At 37.0% G+C, this 22,540-nt stretch overlaps 1 protein-coding gene and 1 pseudogene across 2 annotated transcripts in view; both read left to right on the top strand.

Moving 5' to 3' along the window:
- The window catches only part of LOC123946834 (NKG2-A/NKG2-B type II integral membrane protein-like), a 38,407-nt gene extending 18,089 nt beyond the window's left edge, over positions 1-20,318 (top strand). Inside the window, exons 1-5 of one of the 2 annotated variants that reach the window (XM_046012638.1) lie at positions 5,897-6,396; positions 6,801-6,854; positions 7,595-7,746; positions 18,187-18,293; positions 18,524-20,318. In XM_046012638.1, coding sequence (XP_045868594.1) covers positions 6,195-6,396; positions 6,801-6,854; positions 7,595-7,746; positions 18,187-18,293; positions 18,524-18,644 — 636 coding nt within the window. In that variant the 5' untranslated portion in view covers positions 5,897-6,194 and the 3' untranslated portion in view covers positions 18,645-20,318. Of the gene's footprint in view, positions 1-5,896; positions 6,397-6,800; positions 6,855-7,594; positions 7,747-18,186; positions 18,294-18,523 lie in introns of those variants that run through there. The other variant, XM_046012637.1, reaches the window with a different exon arrangement.
- Positions 1-22,280, top strand: part of LOC123946835 — a 122,819-nt pseudogene extending 100,539 nt beyond the window's left edge.
- The last annotated feature ends 260 nt before the right edge of the window (positions 22,281-22,540 follow it).

Raw genomic sequence — 22,540 nt, 5'->3', positions numbered from 1 at the left:
AAAAATTGCTAGAACTGATGCAGTAATTCAGTAGAGTCACAGAGTATAAAATCAATGGACAGAAATCTGTTCCATTTCCATACTCCAGTAATGAAAGGGCAAAAAAGGAAATAAAGGAATCAATCCCATTTTTAACTGCACCAAAATCATGAGTTACCAATAAATAAATAAATAGATAATTTATTTTTTATAAATTATAATAATTTATAAAATTGAAATTAAATTTATAAAATTAAAATAAATTTATAAAATTAAAATTAAACATAAATTATAAATTATTTATTTATTGATTGATAAATTATTTATTACCAATAAATAAATAAAACTAATTAAAAAGGTGAAAAGTCCACACTCAGAAAACTATAAAATACTAATGAAAGAAATTGAGGAAGACACAAAGAAATGTAAAAAGATTCCATCCTCATGGACTGGAAGAACAAACTTTATTAAAATGTCTGTAGTACCCAAAGAAATCTCCATATTTAATGCAATCTTCATCAAGATACCAACAACTTTTTTCATAGAGTTAGAACAAACAATCCTAAAATTTGTCTGGTTCCCAAAAGACATCCAATAGTCAAAAAACCCTGAAAAGAAAAAGCAAAGCTGGAGGCATCCCAATTACTTACTTCAAGTTGTATTAAAAAGCTGTAGACAAAAGGCCTTTGCAGGGCAAAGGAAGCAACCAATAAAATTAAGACACAGTCTATGAAATGGGAGAAGATATTTGCAAATGACATCTCTGTTAAAGCAATAACATCCAAAATATGTAAAGAATTTATAAAACTCAACACCCAGAAAACAAATAATCCATGTAAAAAATGGGTAAAAGACATGAAGAGACATTTTTCCAAAGATGATTTCCCGATGACTAACAGACACGTGAAAAGATGCTGAACATCATCCATCATCAAGGAAATACAAATCAAAAGTACACTGAAACATGACCTCACACCTGTCAGGATAGTTAAAATCAACAACACAGGAAACAACAGGTACTAGAGAGGAAGCAGAGAAGGGGAGCCCTCCCACAATGTTGGTGGGAATGGAAACTGTTGGGCCACTCTGAAATACAGTATGGAGGTTCCTCAAAAAGTTAAAAATAGAACTACCCTGTACTCCAGCCATTGCACTAATTGATATTTACCCAAAGGATACAAAAAAATACAGATTTGAATAGGTACATACACCCAATGTTTATAGCAGCATTATCTACAATAAGAAAATAACAGAAAGAGCCCAACTGTTCATCAACTTAAGAATGCATAAAGAGAAGGGGTTACATATCTACCACGGAATATTACCCAGCCATCCAAAAAGAGTGAAATGTTGACTTTGCAATGACTTGTATAGAGCTAGAGAGTATTATGGTAAGTGATAAAGGTCAGTAAGAGAAAGACAAATACCATATGATTTCACTTGTATGTGAGATTTAAGAAAGAAAATGATTGAACACGGGGGAAAAAAAGAGAAACAACCCATCTGAGGGGTATTGGAGGGGAGAGGGACTGTGGAAGGCTTATATAGGTGATGGGTATTAAGGAGTGCACTTGCCATGGTGACCACTAGGTGTTTTATGTAAGGGATTATTCGCTAAATTCTACACCTGAAATGGAAAGAAATAAATAAAAATGAAAAAACCAACCAAACAAAAACCAAAGACAATATCTCTTTTTTCAAAACTGAATAATAACCTACTGAACATATGCCACATTTTCTATATCTATCCTTCTGTTCTAGACACTTAGGGTGATTCTCTACTGTAGCTAATGTGAATGATACTGCAATGAACATGGGGCGAGAGATCTTTCTTTCAGAGAGTGGTGTCCTTTCCTTTGGATATGTGCTGCGTACCTTGGAGATACTGTGGGTTTGGTTCCAGACCAGTGCAATAAAGCCAAATGTCACAATAACCCAGTCATATGGATTTTTGGTTTCCCAGTGCATATGAAAGTTATGTTTATACTATAATGTATTCTATTCAGTGTGCGGAGGCATTATGTCTAAGAAAAGGAAGTACATGTTTTCCTTAAAAAATATATTATTGCTGAAAAATGCTAATCATCACCTGAGTTTTGAGCAAGTTGTAATCACAAGTCACAGATCACAATAACAAATTTAGTAATAATGGGAAAGTTACAAAGATGTGAGAATTACGAAAATGTGAAAACAGACACATGAAGTGAGAAAGTGCTGTTGGAGAAATGGTGGCAATACACTTGCTCCACACAGAGTGCAATAAGCAAAAGGCAAAAAAAAGGAGGTATGTCATGCCCAGAAGTGGAATTGCTGGATATGACACTTCTGTTTTTAAGTTCCTTAGGAATAAAAGGTACACATCAACCCAATTCATGATATAAGAGGATGAATGATGAAAAGAATTGCATTTCATGCAAACTAGATAATATGAAGTTTTATTTTTTTCTTAAATATTTTATTAATTTATTTGAGAAAGAGAGCACAAAAGAGAGAGCAGAATCAAGGGAAGGGCAGAGGGAGAAGCAGGTTCCCTACTGAGCAGGAAGCCCAACATGGGGCTCAATCCTAGGTCCCTGAGATCAAGACCTGACCCAAAGGCAGATCTTAACCTACTGAGACACACAGGTGCCCCTTATTTCCTTTAGAGTTCATAGTCATATATCTGTGTTTTAAAAGTCTACATTTTCTGCTGTCTTATTTTTTGGTTAAGAGCAATGCTTAAAAATTAGCTTTGCTTTGTCTCCCTCCCAATCCCATCTTGTTTCATTTATTCTTCTCCATAAATGACTCTTAATCTCACAAAACAAACTGGGGGTTGCTGGGGGGAGGTGGGATTGGGAGAGGGGGAGCGGGCTATGGACATTGGGGAGGGGAGGCGAACCATAAGAGACTATGGACTCTGAAAAACAACCTGAGGGTTTTGAAGGGTCAGGGGTGGGAGGTTGGGGGAACAGGTGGTGGGTGATGGGGAGGGCACGTTTTGCATGGAGCACTGGGTGTTGTGCAAAAAGAATGAATACTGTTACGCTGAAAAAAAAAATAAAAAATATTATTAGTATATTAAAAAAAAAAGAATAAAGAAAAGAAAAAAAAATTAGCTTTGCTTCCCCCTATGTTCTTGGAATTTTTTTTTTTGTTATTGTCAAATGTCCCTTTTAAAAAAGAGATGACTGGTTATGATTGAAGGATGAATCAATGAATAATGTTATGAGTAGTTAATATTGTAGCTTCTACCATTGGGACATAGTTGAATACTGTCTAAAGTTTTAACCTTCCCAGAGACATTAATTTTTATCATGTGAAATTTAAATAACTTATTTACAAATAATAAAGTCGAAGGTAGGAATCTAAAGAACTAGGACAGAGAAATTGAGAAGAACAGTTGGGAATTGATAACAGCAACAGTTACCATAAAGTTGAAAATGTAGTAGTTACTCAAAATAGCTGGAGATAAATATCAATAATTTCCTATTCTAATGGGATGATGTTTTCAGATTTTTCCCATTATAATACAAATGACATAAGGAGAGTGTAAGGGAAAGAAGCACGTTATGCCAAGACTTAGCAATGTGTAAAAATAGAGCTGACACATCTAAGATACTCTGCAAAGACCTGAAATTTCAGGTCTCAGCACTTGTGACTGAGAAAGAAGCAAGTTAACAGCATGGGTGGTTAAACCTCTGACCCCAATATCTTGTGGAATATAAACATTTCTCAGAGTCACGTAGCAATTAACTGACACACTACAAGCTGAAAGTCTCGGACATTCTGAGGGTGTGTGATGAGATAAAGTGTCTTCAAAATAGCCTAAGTTTAAGGGTTTCCTGTTCAAATTTTAAGCAACACATTGATGAGAAATCTACTTGTTCTACTATTGCCTCTGAGTGCTCACAGGGCCAGCAGTCTGTGAAGACCACAGATACTTTCCATTTACAAGAGTAACCTGGTCTCCCCTGGAAGATGCCCAACTCTCTGGCCAACAAAAGGTACATGTCACTCCTCTGCTGTCCCTCTCCTAGCCACCTTACCTAGTGGGAGATACAGATGCTGGATGGGATACAACAAATGCACAGCGAAATCACAGAGAACACTGCTTAACTCTATTCCAACAACTCAGGGTAACAAATAGGAATAGACATGATACATGTCAGAGAATATCTTAAAATATTCATATTCTTGCCTGTGGAGAAGTAGTCAAGTGTATACACACACAGATGATAAGGGTTTATAAATGCATATAACTTCATGTGAAATCTCATAAACATCATGTATGACGAGGAACAGTTAATTTGGATTTGCCATCAACATAGAAATAATTTCATGTATTACTTGATATTTAGCCCAGCCTTTAAAAATACATTCTCGAAATAAAATCATGCAATCATGAAGGTCAAATATAATTCTTCATATCCTTTCTTAAATAAAACTGTTTAATTTTTCCTAATATCAGGAGGAGGTAACTTTCCTAATATGCTAAGTAAGCTTACCTATAGATAATGACAAGATTCCTAAAAAATAAGAACCAAACATTGCAAAAGCTTTTACCACACTGATGAAGACAGCCCTGTGAATCATGGTATATAGTATGATATGAATCAGAAACAATAATATGGCAATGGGTTAAAAATAGAAATAACTAATATTATAAGAGTTTATAAAAGTCGGCTTGAATCTTTAGCGTTTTACATGTATTAGAGCATACATATTTTTATCTCAGTGATAGATTAGTAAGCTAGGTAGCTAGGCACGAAGTGACTTTTAAAAGAATCACACATTGTAACTTTGAGAGCCAGAAGGGATTCTAGAGCTCATTGACTGCAGAGCTAATTATGTGAATTATTAGATTATGTTTATTTCAGTTATTACAATTGCTTGCACAATAAAGCTACCTTCAGTGTCTTTGACAGCCATAGATTGTTTCTGAGTTCATACCATTCTTCCATAAATGATCTCTACTTTTGTTTACCATTTTATACTTGCATATGTTGGCCATTATTAATTACCCTTTTCTGGTGTCAAATAAGGATTTTTTTAGAAATCTTTTCTGTTATTGTCTTCTTTTGGTTTTCAGCAGTATTGTTTAGGTTTTGGATAAGTTTAGTGTGTCATGTAGTATTTTTCACCATATACAGTATTTCTTTAAAATTGAATGACTTCCAGAATTCTACAATCATTCAAAATGTAAGGTCATTTAATAAGACCTCATCTCCTTTTACTAAGTATACATAAGTCACCAAATAAAACTAATTTACTGCAGGAATTTCTTGTATATGCAAACACCACTGTCCCCCCAACTTTAGAACAATCTTTAACCTTTCATGGATTTTAAAAATTGTCATAAAAAATTAGTCTCATTATTTCCTAATCACAACATTTTAGTTTTAATCCTATTATTCCTACAGTGTGTCTATGGAATCTGACATTGAGCTAATAAGGGCATCATTCTTTGTGAATTTCTTTATTCCTCACTAATTTGTTGCTTTCCATGGCTACAACTAATAATATTGCATCAAACAATAAATACCACTTTAAAAATCACTTAATCTCTGATGAGACACTTATTTCAAGCTCTGAGGAAATCAGAACCAGAATTTTACATTATTCAACTGCAAAGGAGTGTTATCACTTACCTCACACTCCACCCAGTGTGACTCTAGCCCCGCTCTTGTCATTACCTATACCGTTTGTCAACTACGTAAGTCCAGTTTCCATACAGCACAGGCCCTGAGATCTCTCAGCTGCTGAGATGAATAACCAGAGGGAAAACCTCTCAGAACTAAATCTGGTTAAGAACTCAAGAAGACAACAGTCGAAAGGTAAGGACACTAAAATCTCTAATTCAGTGACTGAGTAGGAAATCATCTGTGCAGAATTAAATCTTCAAAATGCATCTGAAGACCTGCAACGGAATGACAAGAACTACCACTGCAAAAATAAAGCACACAGTAAGGCACACAGTACAACTGTTCTAGGATGTGAACTTAGGGTGCAGATATGTGGGAAAGAGTAGGGAATGATCTCATGCATTTTTGATTTGTGAGGATCAGAACTTGAAGCTGGAATAAGGTATTGTTTTTGAAATCTGAGGACTAATTCACTCTGGCACTGTTGTAATTCATAGTCCTTGACCAACAACTCAGGGAGAATTATGCTTACTGACAGTTAAATGGTATATTGTGAAGAAGATTACAATAGTAGATATAGGTTCGTGATCCATGTTTGTACCTATGATTTCCCATGCATCTTTGGTTTTCATGTATGTAAACTGTCTAAACTTTAGTCTTCATCCTTTTTCACTGTTTCATTTGTCTCCCCACAAATTTGCCGTCATCTCTAGAGAAGCTCCTTGCTGGGATTTGGGAATCATCTGCCTTGTCTTGACCTACATTGTAGCCAGAATGATAAGTTCTCTTCCCTATGAGTAAATCTTTGAATGATTTTGAGAAGTCTTTTCATTTTAATGATCATCAGCCCCCTAAGCATTTCAAGTATGAGGGAGTGGAACTTTTCTTTTCATGTATGCATTTAGACTAAATGTGGAATACTTATTCTGAATTTCTCAAAAGTATAAATAACAATGATTGCAGAAAATATACATAATTGAAAAACGCAAGTTAATTTTCGAACCTGGCTAAGCAAAATACTCTAAGAGATGCTGATGTTTGGTTTTTTAAGCTTTTGGATCGATTTACCCTCAAATCTTAATGATAATGTTAATTTTAGTAAATCAATTTCATTCCAGAATATTCTAATCTTAAAAAGTACACCAAGTTTCAAACAGAAAACCTAGAATTATTACAAGGATTAATTTTTATTTTTAGGTCGTGGAACACCACAGCAGAACAATTCATACCCAGTTACAAGAATCCAGAAATGTATGTAATGATTTTCATAGTTTGCTGATATTAGTGCAGTTTATAATTTGTCTCCATCCAGGCTGTACAAAATCATCACAGAATCTGAGGGGAAACATATATTATAAAATGCAGAAAATAGATGTTAATAAGTAATGATTATAAGAGGGTATTCCTTCTTATGCAACAATATGAAGAAATCCTCATTTAAAATTACCATACCCATTGGGCACCTGGGTGGCTCAGTTGGTTAAGCACCTGCTTTTGGCTCAGGTCATGGTCCTGGAGTCCCAGAATCTAGTCCCACATTGAGCCCCCAGCTCCACCGGGAGTCTGCTTCTCCCTCTGACCTTCTCTCTCATCCTCTCTTTCACTGTTTCTCTCTCAATTAAATAAATAAAAAACTTTAAAATTACCATACCCATTGATACCAATTGCTTCAAATTTCCTCCTGCTATGACATGATAAGAGGTAAATCATGATATAATTCCAAAAAAGTGGTTTTGTTCAGTGACTCAAAAGACATGTAGATATGGACTTTTTTGTGTGTTTCCCTTTTATGGGCACATAAATTAGGGGAGGGAAGCCTGACTCTTTTGGGAGTGTGTGTGTGTTTTATTTTTGCCAGCTGTGAGGGCGCATGGATATGTCATATACATATACATACATATATATACATATGTGTATACATATGAAAGTTGCAAACTTGCAAGTTTTAATATTCAAAGCCTTTTGGATAATACCTCATAATCTTTCTTTAGCTGACCCATGTGGTCATTGTCCAAAGGAGTGGATTACATATTCCAAAAATTGCTATTCCATTAGTACTGAAAGAAAACCATGGAATGAGAGTCGGTTGTCCTGTGCTTCTAAGAACTCTACCCTGCTCTCCACAGAGGATGAAGAGGAAATGGTGAGGTTTCAAATGTTTCCAGCTTTTATTAAAAGCTTATCATTTAATATTACATTTGAAGATCTCATCCATATAGTCATACATATTTCTTGTTTATTTATTTCAAAGTCTGTTACTATTCCGTTGTTTGACTCTATGATATTTTATAATTTTTATACCTTTAATGCACATTTAATAATTTCTAGTTCTTGCTTTTCATAGAAAGCCAACTTCTATAAATGCTCTTCTGCCTAAAATAACCTTACTATATTTTTTACTATACATCATAAAAACTATATGACTGGGGCACCTGAGTGGCTCAGTGGGTTAAGCCTCTGCCTTTGGCTCAGGTCATGATCTCAAGGTCCTGGCATTGTCCATCAGGCTCTCTGCTCAGCGGGGAGTCTGTTTTCCCCCCACTCTCTCTGCCTGCCTCTCTGCCTACTTGTGATCAATCTCTCTCTCTCAAATAAATAATTAAAATCTTTAAAAAAGTATATGATTGTGCATATTAATCACAAAATAGAATATAATTACAAATCCGATCATGAGTGAGAAGTTTAAAGTCTCTATTAGCCCCACCATTTTAATGCTGTGAAATATCTTTGCCTATTTTTGGAGTTTATATCGATGGAATCACACAGTATGCATTATTATATGTGTCTCCTTTTGCTCTCATATATTTGTAATCTGTCTATATTACTGCATTTGTCTATAGTTTGTGAATTTTCACTGCTGCTGTCTTATATGAATAGGACATTTAAAAAACCATCCTCAGAAGCTTACATCCTTTCTAGTATGTGGGTATTATGAATAATTATTTTATGAAAGGCTTTTTCTATGTGTTTTCCACATATTGCATTTATAATAACTTATTATACATAACTACATAGTATATAGTATATTTATGGAATGTAAATAATGCATTTGCCAAAATAACAATGCATAAATGGTACATTGTAATTGTATTTACATATGATTATTATACATTTTCTTCTAAGCATTAGTATGAAAATTCATGGTCATAGATATGTGTGTCTTTCAATATATTACATTATGCCTACATTTATCTAATGTATTGTGTAAATACATTGTACAAAATAGTCTCTTGATCCAAACTCAGAAGTCTGAGGAAAATTATGACAAAAAGTTCTGGTGGTTAAACAAGAGTATCATTTTTCTGGAGTGTGAGTTATTAGGATATTCTCTTCTATGAGAAGGACTTGAGTGAGTCCCTTGCTCATTTCTCCTAGATGGTGTTTTCTTTAGTCTTCTTGGAAGTCCTTATCATGTTCTAAATATGACCTCGTTTTTGAGTATACAAGATGGTAATAGCTGTATATTACATTTTTACTCTCCTATTACAGTCCTTTAATGATCAAAATTTTAGTATTATACCATGGTCCAATATATCATTTGGGTCTTAGTGATTATTTTGAACCTATTTTAGAAGTTAGTCAAACTTCTTAAATATAATTTCCTATATTGCCTCTATCTTTTTTTCTTTCTTTATTAATTTTTCACTTTAATTAGAATTTCTGATGCAATTGGAATTTATTTTTGGTGGTGTTTTGTTTGCGATGCAGTGAGATAAATGTGAAGGTTATAGTTTTCTACATCATGAACCTAACTGATGGAGCATAATGTAAAGCAAAGTCTATCTTTTCTTCATAAATAACTTTATACATATATAGTCATATATATGTCCACATATGTTCTAATGTGCTTCATATAAATAATATAGATAGTATATATCTTTATATAGATAAATATAAACACATGTAGCAGTCTTCACATTCTGTCACAAACCCACAGTACTTTGAGTAAAATGTAGAGCCTTCCCTTCCTTGATGTCCCTTTACTGTGTCTCATTTCTACTTTGTTTTAAATGTTTCTCTGCTTACGTTGAGAATTACATGAATGGTATCACTTTGCTTCAACTGATGATTTTCATTCAAATATCAAACAATGTAGACACTAGAGTTGAAACAATGTCCCTTAGACTTAATGACAGTTTGATACTTTCTTTTGTTTTCTCTTTCTTCCTGATGATCCTCGCAGATTCCTTCTGTTACCATTTAACTTCTGCTTGGCTAATTCTTTCAGAGTGGGTGTGGCGGTGACACTTTTCCTAGTTCTCCTTTATCTCAGAATGTCTTGATTTCCCCTAAATTCCTGAGTGATGTGCCCCTTGGATAGTCAGTGGTTGAATGGTGTCTACATTTTTGTTTGTTTGTTTGTTTTGTTTTGTTTGTTGTTTTGTTTGTTTGTTTGGGTCTTTCTAGCAAGCCTTTCTTCTATTATGTTCATTAGAGAGAAAAAAAACCATTTTGGGGCCTTTCATCGTGCATTTTGGTATCTGTGGTTTGCTCACCAGTCTGGGATATGAGGTAAAGAGAAATTCCAGGGCGCTCACTGCCATTCCTTCGGGTTAGAGGGCACAGTTCTGTCAGCTTTCTCATCATCTGTTTGAAAGTTACGTTGTTTTGTTTATAATATCCAGGTGAAAACACCTGAATAACAGCTAAAAGCTTTAGTTGGTGGAGGAAGTAGGGAACAGTAGCATATCCTCTCCTTCTTGCTGGAATAGGAATTCAGGTATGTAGTGGTTCTAATGTGAATGTTCCTAAGACTAACAGTGTTGAGCAACTTTCTCTGTATTTATTTGCCATTAATATATGCTTTCTGGTGAAGTATCTTGAAATTTTTGTTATATTTTTAGTTTTTGTTATTGTATTTTAGAATTATTTCTGTATCCTGGCAGCAAGTATATTATTAGATGTATTATTTTTTTTGTTTTTTTTTGTTTTTTTGTTTTTTGCATTTTAATTATTTTTTTATTCGTTCATTTGTTTATTTACAGCATAACAGTGTTCATTGTTTTGGCATCACACCCAGTGCTCCATGCAGTACGTGCCCTCCCTATTACCCACCACTTGGTTCCTCAATCTCCCACCCCCCCCCACCCCCCGCCCCTTCAAAACCCTCTGGTTGCTTTTCAGAGTCCATAGTCTCTCATGGTTCATCTCCCCTTCCAGTTATAAATATTTCCTCAGTCTATGACTTGTCTTTCCTTTCTCTTCAAAGCACAGACATTATCTTAAGAAACTATACTTCATCAGTTTGTTCTCTTATGGATCATGTTTTGTTTCTAAGAAATCTCTGTCCAACTTTAGGTCAGATGTTTTTTCTTAATACATCTTGAAATTTTATCATTTGCACTTATAGATGATCATTTTTAAGCATTTTTGTATATGTTATGAAGCATACATTATTAATTTTGTTTGAAACAAATTTTTTCCACAACATTTATTGCAACACTATACTTTCTTCAATTGCTTCAGCTGAGGTTGAAGAGGTTGCTGCCTGTGTTCTCCTCAAGGATTTTGATGGATTCCTTTCTCACACTGAGGTCCTTCATTCATTTTGAGTCTATTTTTGTCTGTGGTGTAAGGAAATGGTCCAGTTTCATTTTTCTGCATGTGGCTCTCCAAATTTCCCAACACCAATTATTGAAGAGACTGTCTTTTTTCCAATGGACATTCTTTCCTGTTTTGTCGAAGATTAGTTGACCATAGAGTTGAGGGTCTATTTCTGCGCTCTCTTTTCTGTTCCACTGATCTATGTGTCTGTTTTGTGGCAGTACCATACTGTCTTGATGATGACAGCTTTGTAATAGAGCTTGAAGTCCGGAATGGTGATGCCACCAACATTGGCTTTCTTTTTCAATATTCCTCTGACTATTCGAGGTCTCTTCTGAGTCCATATAAACTTTAGGATTATTTGTTCCATTTATTTGAAAAAAATGCATGGGATTTTGATAGGGATTGCATTAAATGTGTAGTTTGCTTTAGGTGGCATAGACATTTTCACAATATTTGTTCTTTCAATCCAGGAGCATGGAACATTTTTCCATTTCTTTGTGTCTTCCTCAATTTCTTTCATGAGTACTTTATAGTTTTCTGAGTCTAGATTCTTTGCCTCTTTGGTTAAGTTTATTCCTATGTATCTTATGGTTTTGGGTGCAATCGTAAATGGGATTGACTCCTTAATTTCTCTTTCTTCTGTCTTGTTGTTGGTGTAAAGAAATTCAGGTGATTTCTGTGCATTGTTCTTATACCCTGACACTTTGCTGAATTCCTGTACAAGTTATAGCAGATTTGGAGTGGAGTCTTTTGGGTTTTCCACATAGAGTATCATACCATCTGCAAAGAGTTATAGTTTGAATTCTTCTTTGCCTATTTGGATGCCTTTAATTTATTTTTGTTGTCTGATTGCTGAGGCTAGGACTTCTAGTACTATATTGAATAGCAGTGGTGATAATGGACATCCCTGCCATGTTCCTGACCTTAGCAGAAAATCTCTCAGTTTTTCTCAATTGAGAATATTTGCGGTGGGTTTTTCATGATGGCTTTGATGATATTGAGGTATGTGCCCTCTATCCCTACACTTTGAAGAGTTTTGATCAAGAAAGGATGCTATACTTTGTCAAATGCTTTTTCAGTATCTATTGAGAGTATCCTATGTTTTTTGTCCTTTCTTTTATTAATGTATTTTATCACACTGATTGATTTGTGTGTGTTTAACCAACCTTGCAGCCCTGGAATAAATCCCACTTGGTCATGGTGAATAATCCTTTTAATGTACTTCTGGATCTTATTGGCTAGTATTTTGGTGAGAATTTTCGCATCTGTGTTCATCAAGGATATTGGTCTATAATTCTCTTTTTTGATGGTATCCTTGTCTGGTTTGGGGATCAAGGTGATGCTGGCCTTATAAAATGAGTTTGGAAGTTTTCCTTCCATTTCTATTTTTTGAAACAGTTTCAAAAGAATAGGAATTAGTTCTTCTTTAAATGTTTGGTAGAATTCCCCTGGGAAGCCGTCTGGGCGTGGGCTCTTGTGTGTTTGGAGATTTTTGATGACTGTTTCGATCTCCTTACTGGTTATGGGTCTGTTCTGGTTTTCTATTTCTTCGTGGTTCAGTTGTGGTAGTTTATATGTCTTTGGAATGCATCCATTTCTTCCAGATTGTCAAATTTGCTGGTGTATAGTTGCTCATAATATGTTCTTAGAATTGTTTGCATTTCCTTGGTGTTTGTTGTGATCGCTCCTCTTTCATTCATGATTTTATCTATTTGGGTCCTTTCTCTTTTCTTTTGGAAAAAGAATAAGTCTAGTCAGGGGTTTATCAATCTTATTAATTCTTTCAAAGAAACAGCTCCTAGTTTCATTGATTTGTTTTATTTTTTGGGGGGTTTTTTGTTTGTTTGTTTGTTTTTGGTTTCTAGCTCATTGATTTCTCCTCTGATCTTTATGATTTCTCTTCTCCTGCTGGGTTTAGGCTTTCTTTGTTGCTCTTTCTCCAGCTCCTTTAGGTATAGGTTTAGGTTGTGTATTTGAGACCTTTCTTGTTTCTTGAGAAAGACTTGTATCGCTATATATTTTCCTCTCAGGACTGCCTCTGCTGTGTCCCACAGATTTTGAATCATTGTGTTTTCATTATCATTTGTTTCCATGAATTTTTTTCAATTCTTTAATTTCCTGGTGGACCTGTACATTCTTTTTTTAAAAAATATTTTATTTATTTGACAGAGAGAAATCACAAGCAGGCAGAGAGAATAGAGGAAGCAGGCTCCCTGCGGAGCAGAGAGCCCGATGCGGGGCTCGATCCCAGGACCCTGAGATCATGACCTGAGCCAAAGGCAGAGGCTTTAACCCACCAAGCCACCCAGGCGCCCCCCGTTCATTCTTTAGAAGGATGCTGTTTAGTCTCCATGTATTTGGGTTCTTTCCAAATTTCCTCTTGTGAATGAATTCTAGCTTCAGAACATTGTGGTCTGAACATATGCAGGGAATGATCTTAATATTTTGATATCGGTTGTGACCTGATTTATGACCCAGGATGTGATCTATCCTGGAGAATATTCCATGTGCACTAGAGAAGAACGTGTGTTCTGTTGCTTTGGGATGTAATGTTCTGAATATATCTGTGATGTCCATCTGGTCCAGTGTGTCATTTAAGGCCTTTATTTCCTTGTTGATCTTTTGCTTAGATGATCTGTCCATTTCAGTGAGGGGAGTGTTAAAGTCCCCTACTATTATTGTATTATTGTCAATGTATTTCTTTGATTTTGTTATTAATTGGTTTATATAGTTGGCTGCTCCCACGTTAGGGGCATAGATATTTAAAATTGTTAGATCTTCTTGTTGGACAGACCCTTTGAGTAGGATATAGTGTCCTTCCTCATCTCTTATTATAGTCTTTGGCTTAAAATCTGATTGATCTGATATAAGGATTGCCACCCCAGTTTCCTTTTCATATCCATTAGTATGGTAAATTGTTTTCCACCCCCTCACTTGAAATCTGGAGGTGTCTTTGGGTCTAAGGTGAGTTTCTTGTAGACAGCATATTGATGGGTTTTGGTTTTTTATCCATTCTGATACCCTGTGTCTTTTGATTGGGGCATTTAGCCCATTAACATTCAGGGTAACTATTGAGAGATATGAATTTAGTGCCATTGTATTGCCTGTAAGGTGACTACTACTTATATTGTCTCTGTTCCTTTTCTGATCTACTACTTTTAGGCTCTCTCTTTGTTTAGAGGACCCCTTTCAATATTTCCTATAGAGTTGGTTCAGTGTTTACAAATTCTTTTAGTTTTGTTTGTCCTGGAAGCTTTTTATCTCCCCTTTTTCAGTGATAGCCTAGCTGGATATAGTATTCTTGGCTGCATATTTTTCTCATTTAGTGCTCTGAATATATCATGCCAGTTCTTTCTGGCCTGCCATGTCTCTGTGAATATGTCCCCTGCCAATCCAATATTTTTACCGCTGTATGTTACAGACTTCTTGTCCCGCCCTGCTTTTATGATTTTCTCTTTGTCTCTAAGACTTGTAAATTTTACTATTAGATGATGGGGTGTGGACCTATTCTTATTGATTTTGAGGGGGGGTTCTCTCCACCTCCTGGATTTTGATGCTTTTTCCCTTTGCCATAATTGGGAAATTCTCTCCAATAATTCTCTCCAATATACCTTCTGCTCCCCTCTATCTCTCTTCTTCTTCTGGAATCACAATAATTCTAATGTTGTTTCTTCTTATGGTATCACTTATCTCTCAAATTCTCCCCTCATGGTCCAGTATTTGTTTGTCCTCTCTTTTGCTCAGCTTCTTTATTTTCTGTCATTTGGTCTTCTATATCACTAATTCTTTCTTCTGCCTCATTTATCCTAGCAGTAAGACCCTCCTTTTTTGATTGCACCTCATTAATAGCGTTTTAAATTTCAACTTGGTTAGCTTTTAGTTCTTTTATTTCTCCAGAAAGTGCTTTTATTTCCCCAGACAGGGTTTCTCTACTATCTTCCATGACTTTTTTGAGTCTGGCTAGCACCTTGAGAATCGTCATTCTGAACTCTAGATCTGACATATTACCAATGTCCATATTGATTAGGTCCCTAGCCTTTGGTACTGCCTCTTGCTCTTTTTTTTCTGGTGAGTTTTTCTGCCTTGTCATTTTATCTAGATAAGAATATATGAAGGAGAGAATAAAGTACCAAAAGGGTGGCAAATATCCCAAGAAACTGTGCTTTAACCAAATCAGAAGAGGCCCCAAATCATGTGGGGGGGGGAGATAGCAGGTAACAAGAAGTTCAGAAAGAAAATTAAAAAAAGAAAGCAAATAAAGAAAAAATATAAAAAAGAAAAAAAATATATTTTAAACTGGTGACTAGAAAAGAGTTACCCACTTAATTTTGAGAGTATTTTGGTCTCTTAGAAGAAAATACATCCCAAATTTTAAAGAATGAGAAACATATATAAGGGTAAACACAGTGAAGGGATGGAATATGAGTATAAAGATGGTAATTTAAAAAAATAAAAATTTCTAAAAAAGAAATTGATATGATATCTTGGTTGGGAGAATAAAGAAAGAGAAAGTAGAGAGAATTTTCTCAAGCTGGAGACTAGAACAAAGCCCTGTCCTAGATTTAGGGTGTATTTTGATCTATTAGAAGTTGTATCGCATATTAGAAGAAAAAATCTTATGTGTCACGGCTGGCGTGACAAATTGACCAGGAAACGTGAAGGTAAGAGGATGGTGAAAAGAAGTTAAAGAGACAAAGATATGGGGGCAGGAGGAAACCGAGGGGGATGTCCGACAGTGCTGACTTTATTCAGGGCAGTGAGGCATTATATATAGCCAACAGTAACTGTTTTCAGCTCATTACAAATGAATTTGCTACATGCACAAAAAACCTCTGGACTTCCCCATTACCTACTTCTCAAGGTTTAATTGCAGACCCTCTGGTTTCTTGTGAGAACTAGTGAGAAACGAACAAGGTGCACCTGCAGGCAATGGCTGATGTTAGTACAATTGTCTCATATTGATACAAGAAGTAACAGAAAACCTGAAAGTGATTTATGAGCTGTGCTGGAACAGCAAGGACCAGTTAAGAGTTTATGACCCCAACCAATTTGCTCTCATCTAACTAGTAAACATGTGGGAAGTCACGTTGGTGAGCACACAACACATAGCCCAGACCCTTTCTCAGTGTTACTCAACTTTTCCATCCTAAACCTTTTGTTAGGCTATTCGGACTTTATTTTTTTTTGAAATAGACTCTTTTATTTTAAAAAAGATTTATTTATTTATTTGACAGATAGAGATCATGAGTAAGTAGAGAGGCAGACAGAGACAGAGGAGGAAGCAGGCTCCCCGCTGAGCAGAGAGCCTGATGTGGGGCTCGATGCCAGGACCCTGAGATCATGACCTGAGCTGAAGGCAGATGCTTAACCCACTGAACCACCCAGGTGCCCCAGGCTATTCGGACTTTAAAGGGGACACAAGTCAGGGCCTGGTTTGGTCCTCGGCTCAAGCCTTATCACGGCCTCCCACACCTATGTGTATATATAAAAAAAAAAAAGTTAGATATAATGAAGGATAAAATATGAGTATAATAATAAAGGTTCAAAAAAGAATTTTTTATGAAAGTTATTGTTAAGATAAACTAGTTAAAAATTAGCAGAAGAAAAAAAATAAAATAAAAAAATTAACTTTGCAAGACTAAAGAATAATGGGGAGAAATCCACAATTTCCATGCTTTGCTTTCTCCTCCTCTGTAATTCCACTGTTCTCCTTGATAAGTGAACTTAGTCTTCCCTGGATTTCTTATTGACCTTCTGAGGGAGAGGCCTGTTGTAGTGATTCTCAAGTGTCTTTGCCCAAGGCAGAATTGCACTGCCCTTACTAGGGGCCAAGCTAAGTAATCTGCTCAGGTTCACTTTCAGGAGCTTTTGTTCCCTGAATGCTTTCTGTAGAGTTCCAGAGGACAGTAATGAAAATGGCGGCCTCCTGATCTCCAGCCCAGAGGAGCTGAGAGCTTGCCCCCCCCCCCCCCCCCGCTCCTCATTGTGTCCTCAGAGAAAAGCGCTCAATCATTCTTGTCTCCTGAGCCTCCGGCCACACTCTGAGCTCACCTAGCCTGTGACCAAGCTTCTTTGTCTCTGGCACACAGCCCTGCCTGGAGTCTCTGAACCCCACAGATCCCTGAGCTCTTCCAGGGGGGTCTCCCCAGATCTTGTGGGGTCCCTACTCACAGAGTAGTGGCCTCTGCTATGGATCATGGTTTAAGGTAACCACAAGTTGAGAGCTCTCTGCTGGGCTCTGTCTCTGTAGCCGGCTTCCCTGCTCTAATACCTGTGAGCTCTGTGGCACTCAGATAGCCTCAATCATTCTGTGAACCCAGGGACCTGAGGCCATGCTGTCCCTGCATGGGCTTCACCCCAGCTTAGCCTCTGGAATGATGTCCCTCAGTGGAGCAGACTTTTTAAAGTTCTGATTTTGTTCTCCATTGCTCCGCAGCTTGCTGGGAGCTAGCCCCTCCACCCGTGGTCTATCTTCCTAGCGCTTTGGATTCACTTCTCTGCCGATCCTACTTTTCAGAAAGTGTCCGATTTTCTATTTCTAGAATTGCTGCTCTTCTTCTCTTCAGTCTCCTGTTGGATTGGGTTTGGAATGGTTTGATAAGCTCTCTAGATGATCTCCTGCTACCTGATGTCGTCTCAGCCTGCTACTTCTCCGCCATCTTGACTCCCAACCCCTCTTCATTTATTTCTACTAAGATATTTTTATTACATGTCCTGTATATAACATTACTTTAAAATATAAAAGTGTCGGGGCGCCTGGGTGGCTCATTAGGTTAAAGCCTCTGCCTTCGACTCAGGTCATGATCTCAGGGTCCTGGGATCAAACCCCACATCAGGCTCTCTGCTCCATGGGGAGCCTGCTTCCTCCTCTCTCTCTGCCTACCTCTCTGCCTAGTTGTTATTTCTCTCTGTCAAATAAATAAAATATAAAAAAAATAAAAGTGTCTATAAAGTAAGAAAGAATTACCTGTGTTTGTTATTGCAAAATTCAAATAAAAGTCTTGTTTGACTTCTAAAATAAATTGTTTTCTCATAGTATTTGTTGAGCTTCCTCATTCATTCTTCATGGATTAGTAGAGATTCCCAGAACATCAGAATTAATTCATCTGTGTGGACAAAAGTCTCCACCTCCTTTCCTAAAGTGTAAGTTTCTTGACAACTTATTTTATGCCTTAAGAGGATTAATCTTACAAAGAATAAATGCAATATGTGAACAATTATATAACACAATTGTGAAAATGTTTCCATAAAAAATGACATGAGAAATGTTCAGATTTAGATGTATAGCTATTAGTCTAAATCAACTATTTATTCTTCACAATATTGTGACTCATATTTTTAAGAGTAATGAGATATAATTCTCTGTATTTCAGGTCATCAATTTCTTCAGGGAGTGACAAAAAGTGTCCCTTTTTCAACTCTGACTCAAACAAAACTTCTTTCAAATCCTGCTTGGATCAAAAAAAATATGTTTGTAAGCTCTGGGCATTTTAGTTACCTAATTTTGGTATAATGCTATCTCACCGTCTATGAAGAACATATTTCTCATTTTTTCAAAAGTCATAGAATTATTATCTCATAATATATTTCAGATATAATTTTTAGAGCAATTTTAGGTTCACAACAAATTAAGAAGAAGGTACAGAGATTTCCTCTATTACCCCTGAATACACAAGTGCATGGCCACACCAGTTATCAGCATCACTCACTAGAATGATTTCTTACTGAAGGTCCCACTGAGTTGCCTGAAGAGTGCGGGATTACATTTCAACCAGTGTCCTAAATTTAGCTAGAAATCTACCAAGGCACTCTGGACACACATGAAATCAGTCTGAGATATAAGATATACATTTCTGCATCTCCATGGGAGCTGAGGATCATCCATGGAGAGGTACAAAAGATGGACTTGGGTTTGCACAGACAGATGTTGCAGGACAGGAGTGGGGAGAGCCAAAAGAAACCAGTCATTGGAAATTAATACCCCAGGTCAAAAGCGCCCTGTGCTTGGGGACCAGCGGTACCTTGGAGATGGGTGGCTGCAAGACAGGAAGGGACTGATAACAGTGTTCAAAAAGAACAAAGGCGCTTAAGGGGCAATTACAGGACCAGGTGGCCTAGGTGTGGACACATGGAGTGGCCACAACCACTGCCCACCTGTGCCTGAGAGGACCCAGTGGGGATTTAAGTCAGCGGTCCCTGGGACTTGGCAGCTACTCCTGCCACCATAGTTGCCTCTGCCACTACTGCTGCCACTGCAGCTGAGAGGACCCAACTTTGTCTGGAGGCCATGGTCCTGGGAGCAGAAGCCACCAGGGCAGGACTCGCCCAAACTGGTATCACTCATGGTTTTTGTGGCACGGGGGTACAGAGACAAGTCGGGGTCTTAGCTGACCACTGAGAGGGTCATTGGGAATGCACACCACCTGTGGGAGGCTTCATTATTCAATGGGGTTTGCAGAAAGGGAGTCTGTGTTCTGGACTATTCAGTGAGGAGACAAGAGTGTGCCTTCTCCCTGAGGCAGAGGTCTGGTCGTGGACAGTTTATTTTGCTCTGACCCTCCAAAATGGCATGAGAAGCCACCAGATAAGAAAATCCTCCAAAAACAAAAGCCTGAAAAAACAGTTTCCATAAAGCCCACTCCCATGATAGGGACCAGGCCAACTCAACCGAACTGGATTAACAAAAGCAACACAGCAGACACCTCCCCCCAGAAGACAAGCAGAAAGAACAAGAGGACAACAACCACAGGGTCCCCATAAAACTATAAAACCCCAACACCAGGGGAATACAGTTTATTAAGCCCTGATACTGCCTAACAGCCTGTATATTTCTGAGATAACAACTTTTTTCTCTCTTTATTTTAAATTCTTTCTCATGATTCCTGCTCTTTGCTGTTTTGTTGTTGTTCTAACCTTCTTACTGTTTCAACTAGATGTTTAATTAATACAACATATTCCATAGTAACTTTTTACCGTGACTATTTCATACATATACTTTTTTCATTTTTTCTTATATATATATAGATATAGACATAGATAGATGATAGATAGATATAAGCTTCAATGTAGTCCTTTTTCCCTTATTCAATAATGCCTTTATATACATACCAGTTTTAATTTCTCTGTATGCCTGGAAGTTGAGTTCTCTAACAAAAATAACAAAATACACTCAGGAAGAACAGAAATGGACATTCCTTGCCCACACTGAGGGATTATAACCACCTTCCCATTATCCCCCCTTGTTATTTATTTATTTATCCTTTTATTTGTTTGCTTGTTTTTTTTTTTTTGTACTTTATAAATATTACTCTTGGGGCTCATTTTGGCTGGAATTATTATTTTTTCTTTCTTTGTCTTTTTCTTTTTCTATTTCTTTTTCTTTCTTTTTGGTGGTGACATCTGTTTGCTCCGAACCTTCCCAGGTGCTTCTTGACTGGATAGTGGTTGATATTTTTGCCTGTACATCCCCTAAATCACAATTCAACAGAATTATGAGGAAGAAGAACTCCCAGCAAAGAAAAGGTCCAGAGGCGATGGCCTCTCCCACAGATTTAATGGATATGGATCAAAGCAAGAGGTCAGAAATAGACTTCAGGGTAACAGTTTTGAAGACAATACTCAGGCTAGAAAAAACTGTTACTGGCAACATAGATTCATTAAGGGCAGAAGTGAGAGCAGATTGGCAGAACTTAAAAATGATATCAATGAGATACAATCTAATCTAGATACTTTAACAGTTAGGGTAAATTAAGCAGAAGAAGGAATTTGTGATCTTGAAGACAAACTGATAGAAAAAAAGGAGCAGAGGGAGGCCTGGAACAAAGAGCTTAAAATCCATGAAAACAGAATTAGAGAAATAAATGGTGCCATGAAACGTTCCAATGTCAGAATTATTGGGATCCCTTAAGGGGTGGAGAGAGAGAGAGGACTGGGAGATATATTTGACCAAATTGTAGCCAAGAGCTTCCCGAATCTGGGGAATGAAAGAAGCAATCCTGTCCTAGAGGCAGAGAAGATCTCTCCCAAGAAGAGTGTGGGCAGACCAATGCCCAGGCATGTAATAGTAAACCTTGCAAATCTTAGAATGAAGGGCATATTTTTAAGTTCAGTTAGGGGGAAGATATTCCTTATGTAAAGAGGGAGGACCATCAGAATCACGTCAGACCTGTTCACATCAATCTGACAAGACCCAAAGGGCTGACAAGACATATTCAGGGTGCTAAATGAGAAGAATATGCAGCCAAGAATTCTTTACCTGGCAAGACTGTCATTCAGAGCAGATGAAGAGATAAGAAGCTTGCAGGACCTGAAGAGGCTGAAAGAATATGTGACCACTAAGCTGGCCCTATAGGAAATATTAAGGGGAGTTCTATAAAAGGAGAAATACCCCAAGAGTTATACAGAACAGAAATATACAGAGACAATCCATAGAAACAAGGACTTCCACAGGCAACACGATGACAATAAAATCTTATCTGTCAATAATCCCTCTCAACGTGAATGGCCTAAGACAATGAAATGTCCTTTTCCTTCCAGTGTTGAGTATTCCATCTACACATATGTGTTTCTCACCATGGAGAAGGAGAATGTAAGAGAGAAGCTGCTTAATATACACATGGAACAGTATTTATAGGGAGTTAATCAAGTGTGTAGTCTAAGTAGAAAGAGTCATGGAGGGATGTCTGGCAGTCAGTTAAGTGTCTGATCAGGTCATGACCTCAAGGTCATGAGACCAACCCTGCGCCCAGCTCCATGTTCAGTGCCAGCTGCTAACACTCTCTCTTCCTTTCTCTCTCCCCCTACCCACTTCTTTCAAATAAATAAATAAATCTTAAAAATAAATACCATACACTAATGATGATAATAGCTTTGTAATACAGCTTTACATGAAGAATTGTGAAGCCTCAGGCTTTGGTTTTCTTTTTCAACATTATTTTGTCAATTTGGGGTCTTTTCTTTTTCCCATACAAATTTTAGGATTGTTTGTTCTAGTTCTGTGAAGAATGCTGATGGTATTTTGATAAGGATTGCAGTGAACCTGTAGTTGCATTGGGTAGGATAGATTTTTTAAGAATATTTGGTCTTGAGGGAATTGAGACACAGGGCAGGGGACCATGGAGGGTCAGGAGGGAAAAAGTGAAGTAAGATGGAATCAGGAGGGAGAAAAACCATAAGAGACTCTTAATCTCATGAAACAAACTGAGGATTGCTGGAGGGTGGGAGGCAGGGATAGGGTGGCTGGGTTATGGACACTGGGGAGGGTATGTGCTATGGTGAGCGCTGTGAAATATGTAAGCCTAATGATTTACAGACCTGTACCCATGGGTCAGGTTATACATCATATGTTAATACAAAAATTAAAAGAGTATTTGTTCTTCCTATCCATGAGC

This window comes from Meles meles, chromosome 7 (genome assembly GCF_922984935.1).
Source record: "Meles meles chromosome 7, mMelMel3.1 paternal haplotype, whole genome shotgun sequence".
Lineage (NCBI taxonomy): Eukaryota > Metazoa > Chordata > Mammalia > Carnivora > Mustelidae > Meles > Meles meles.
The sequence above is the reverse complement of the archived record's forward strand: the minus strand, read 5'-3'. Positions and strand labels throughout refer to the sequence as shown.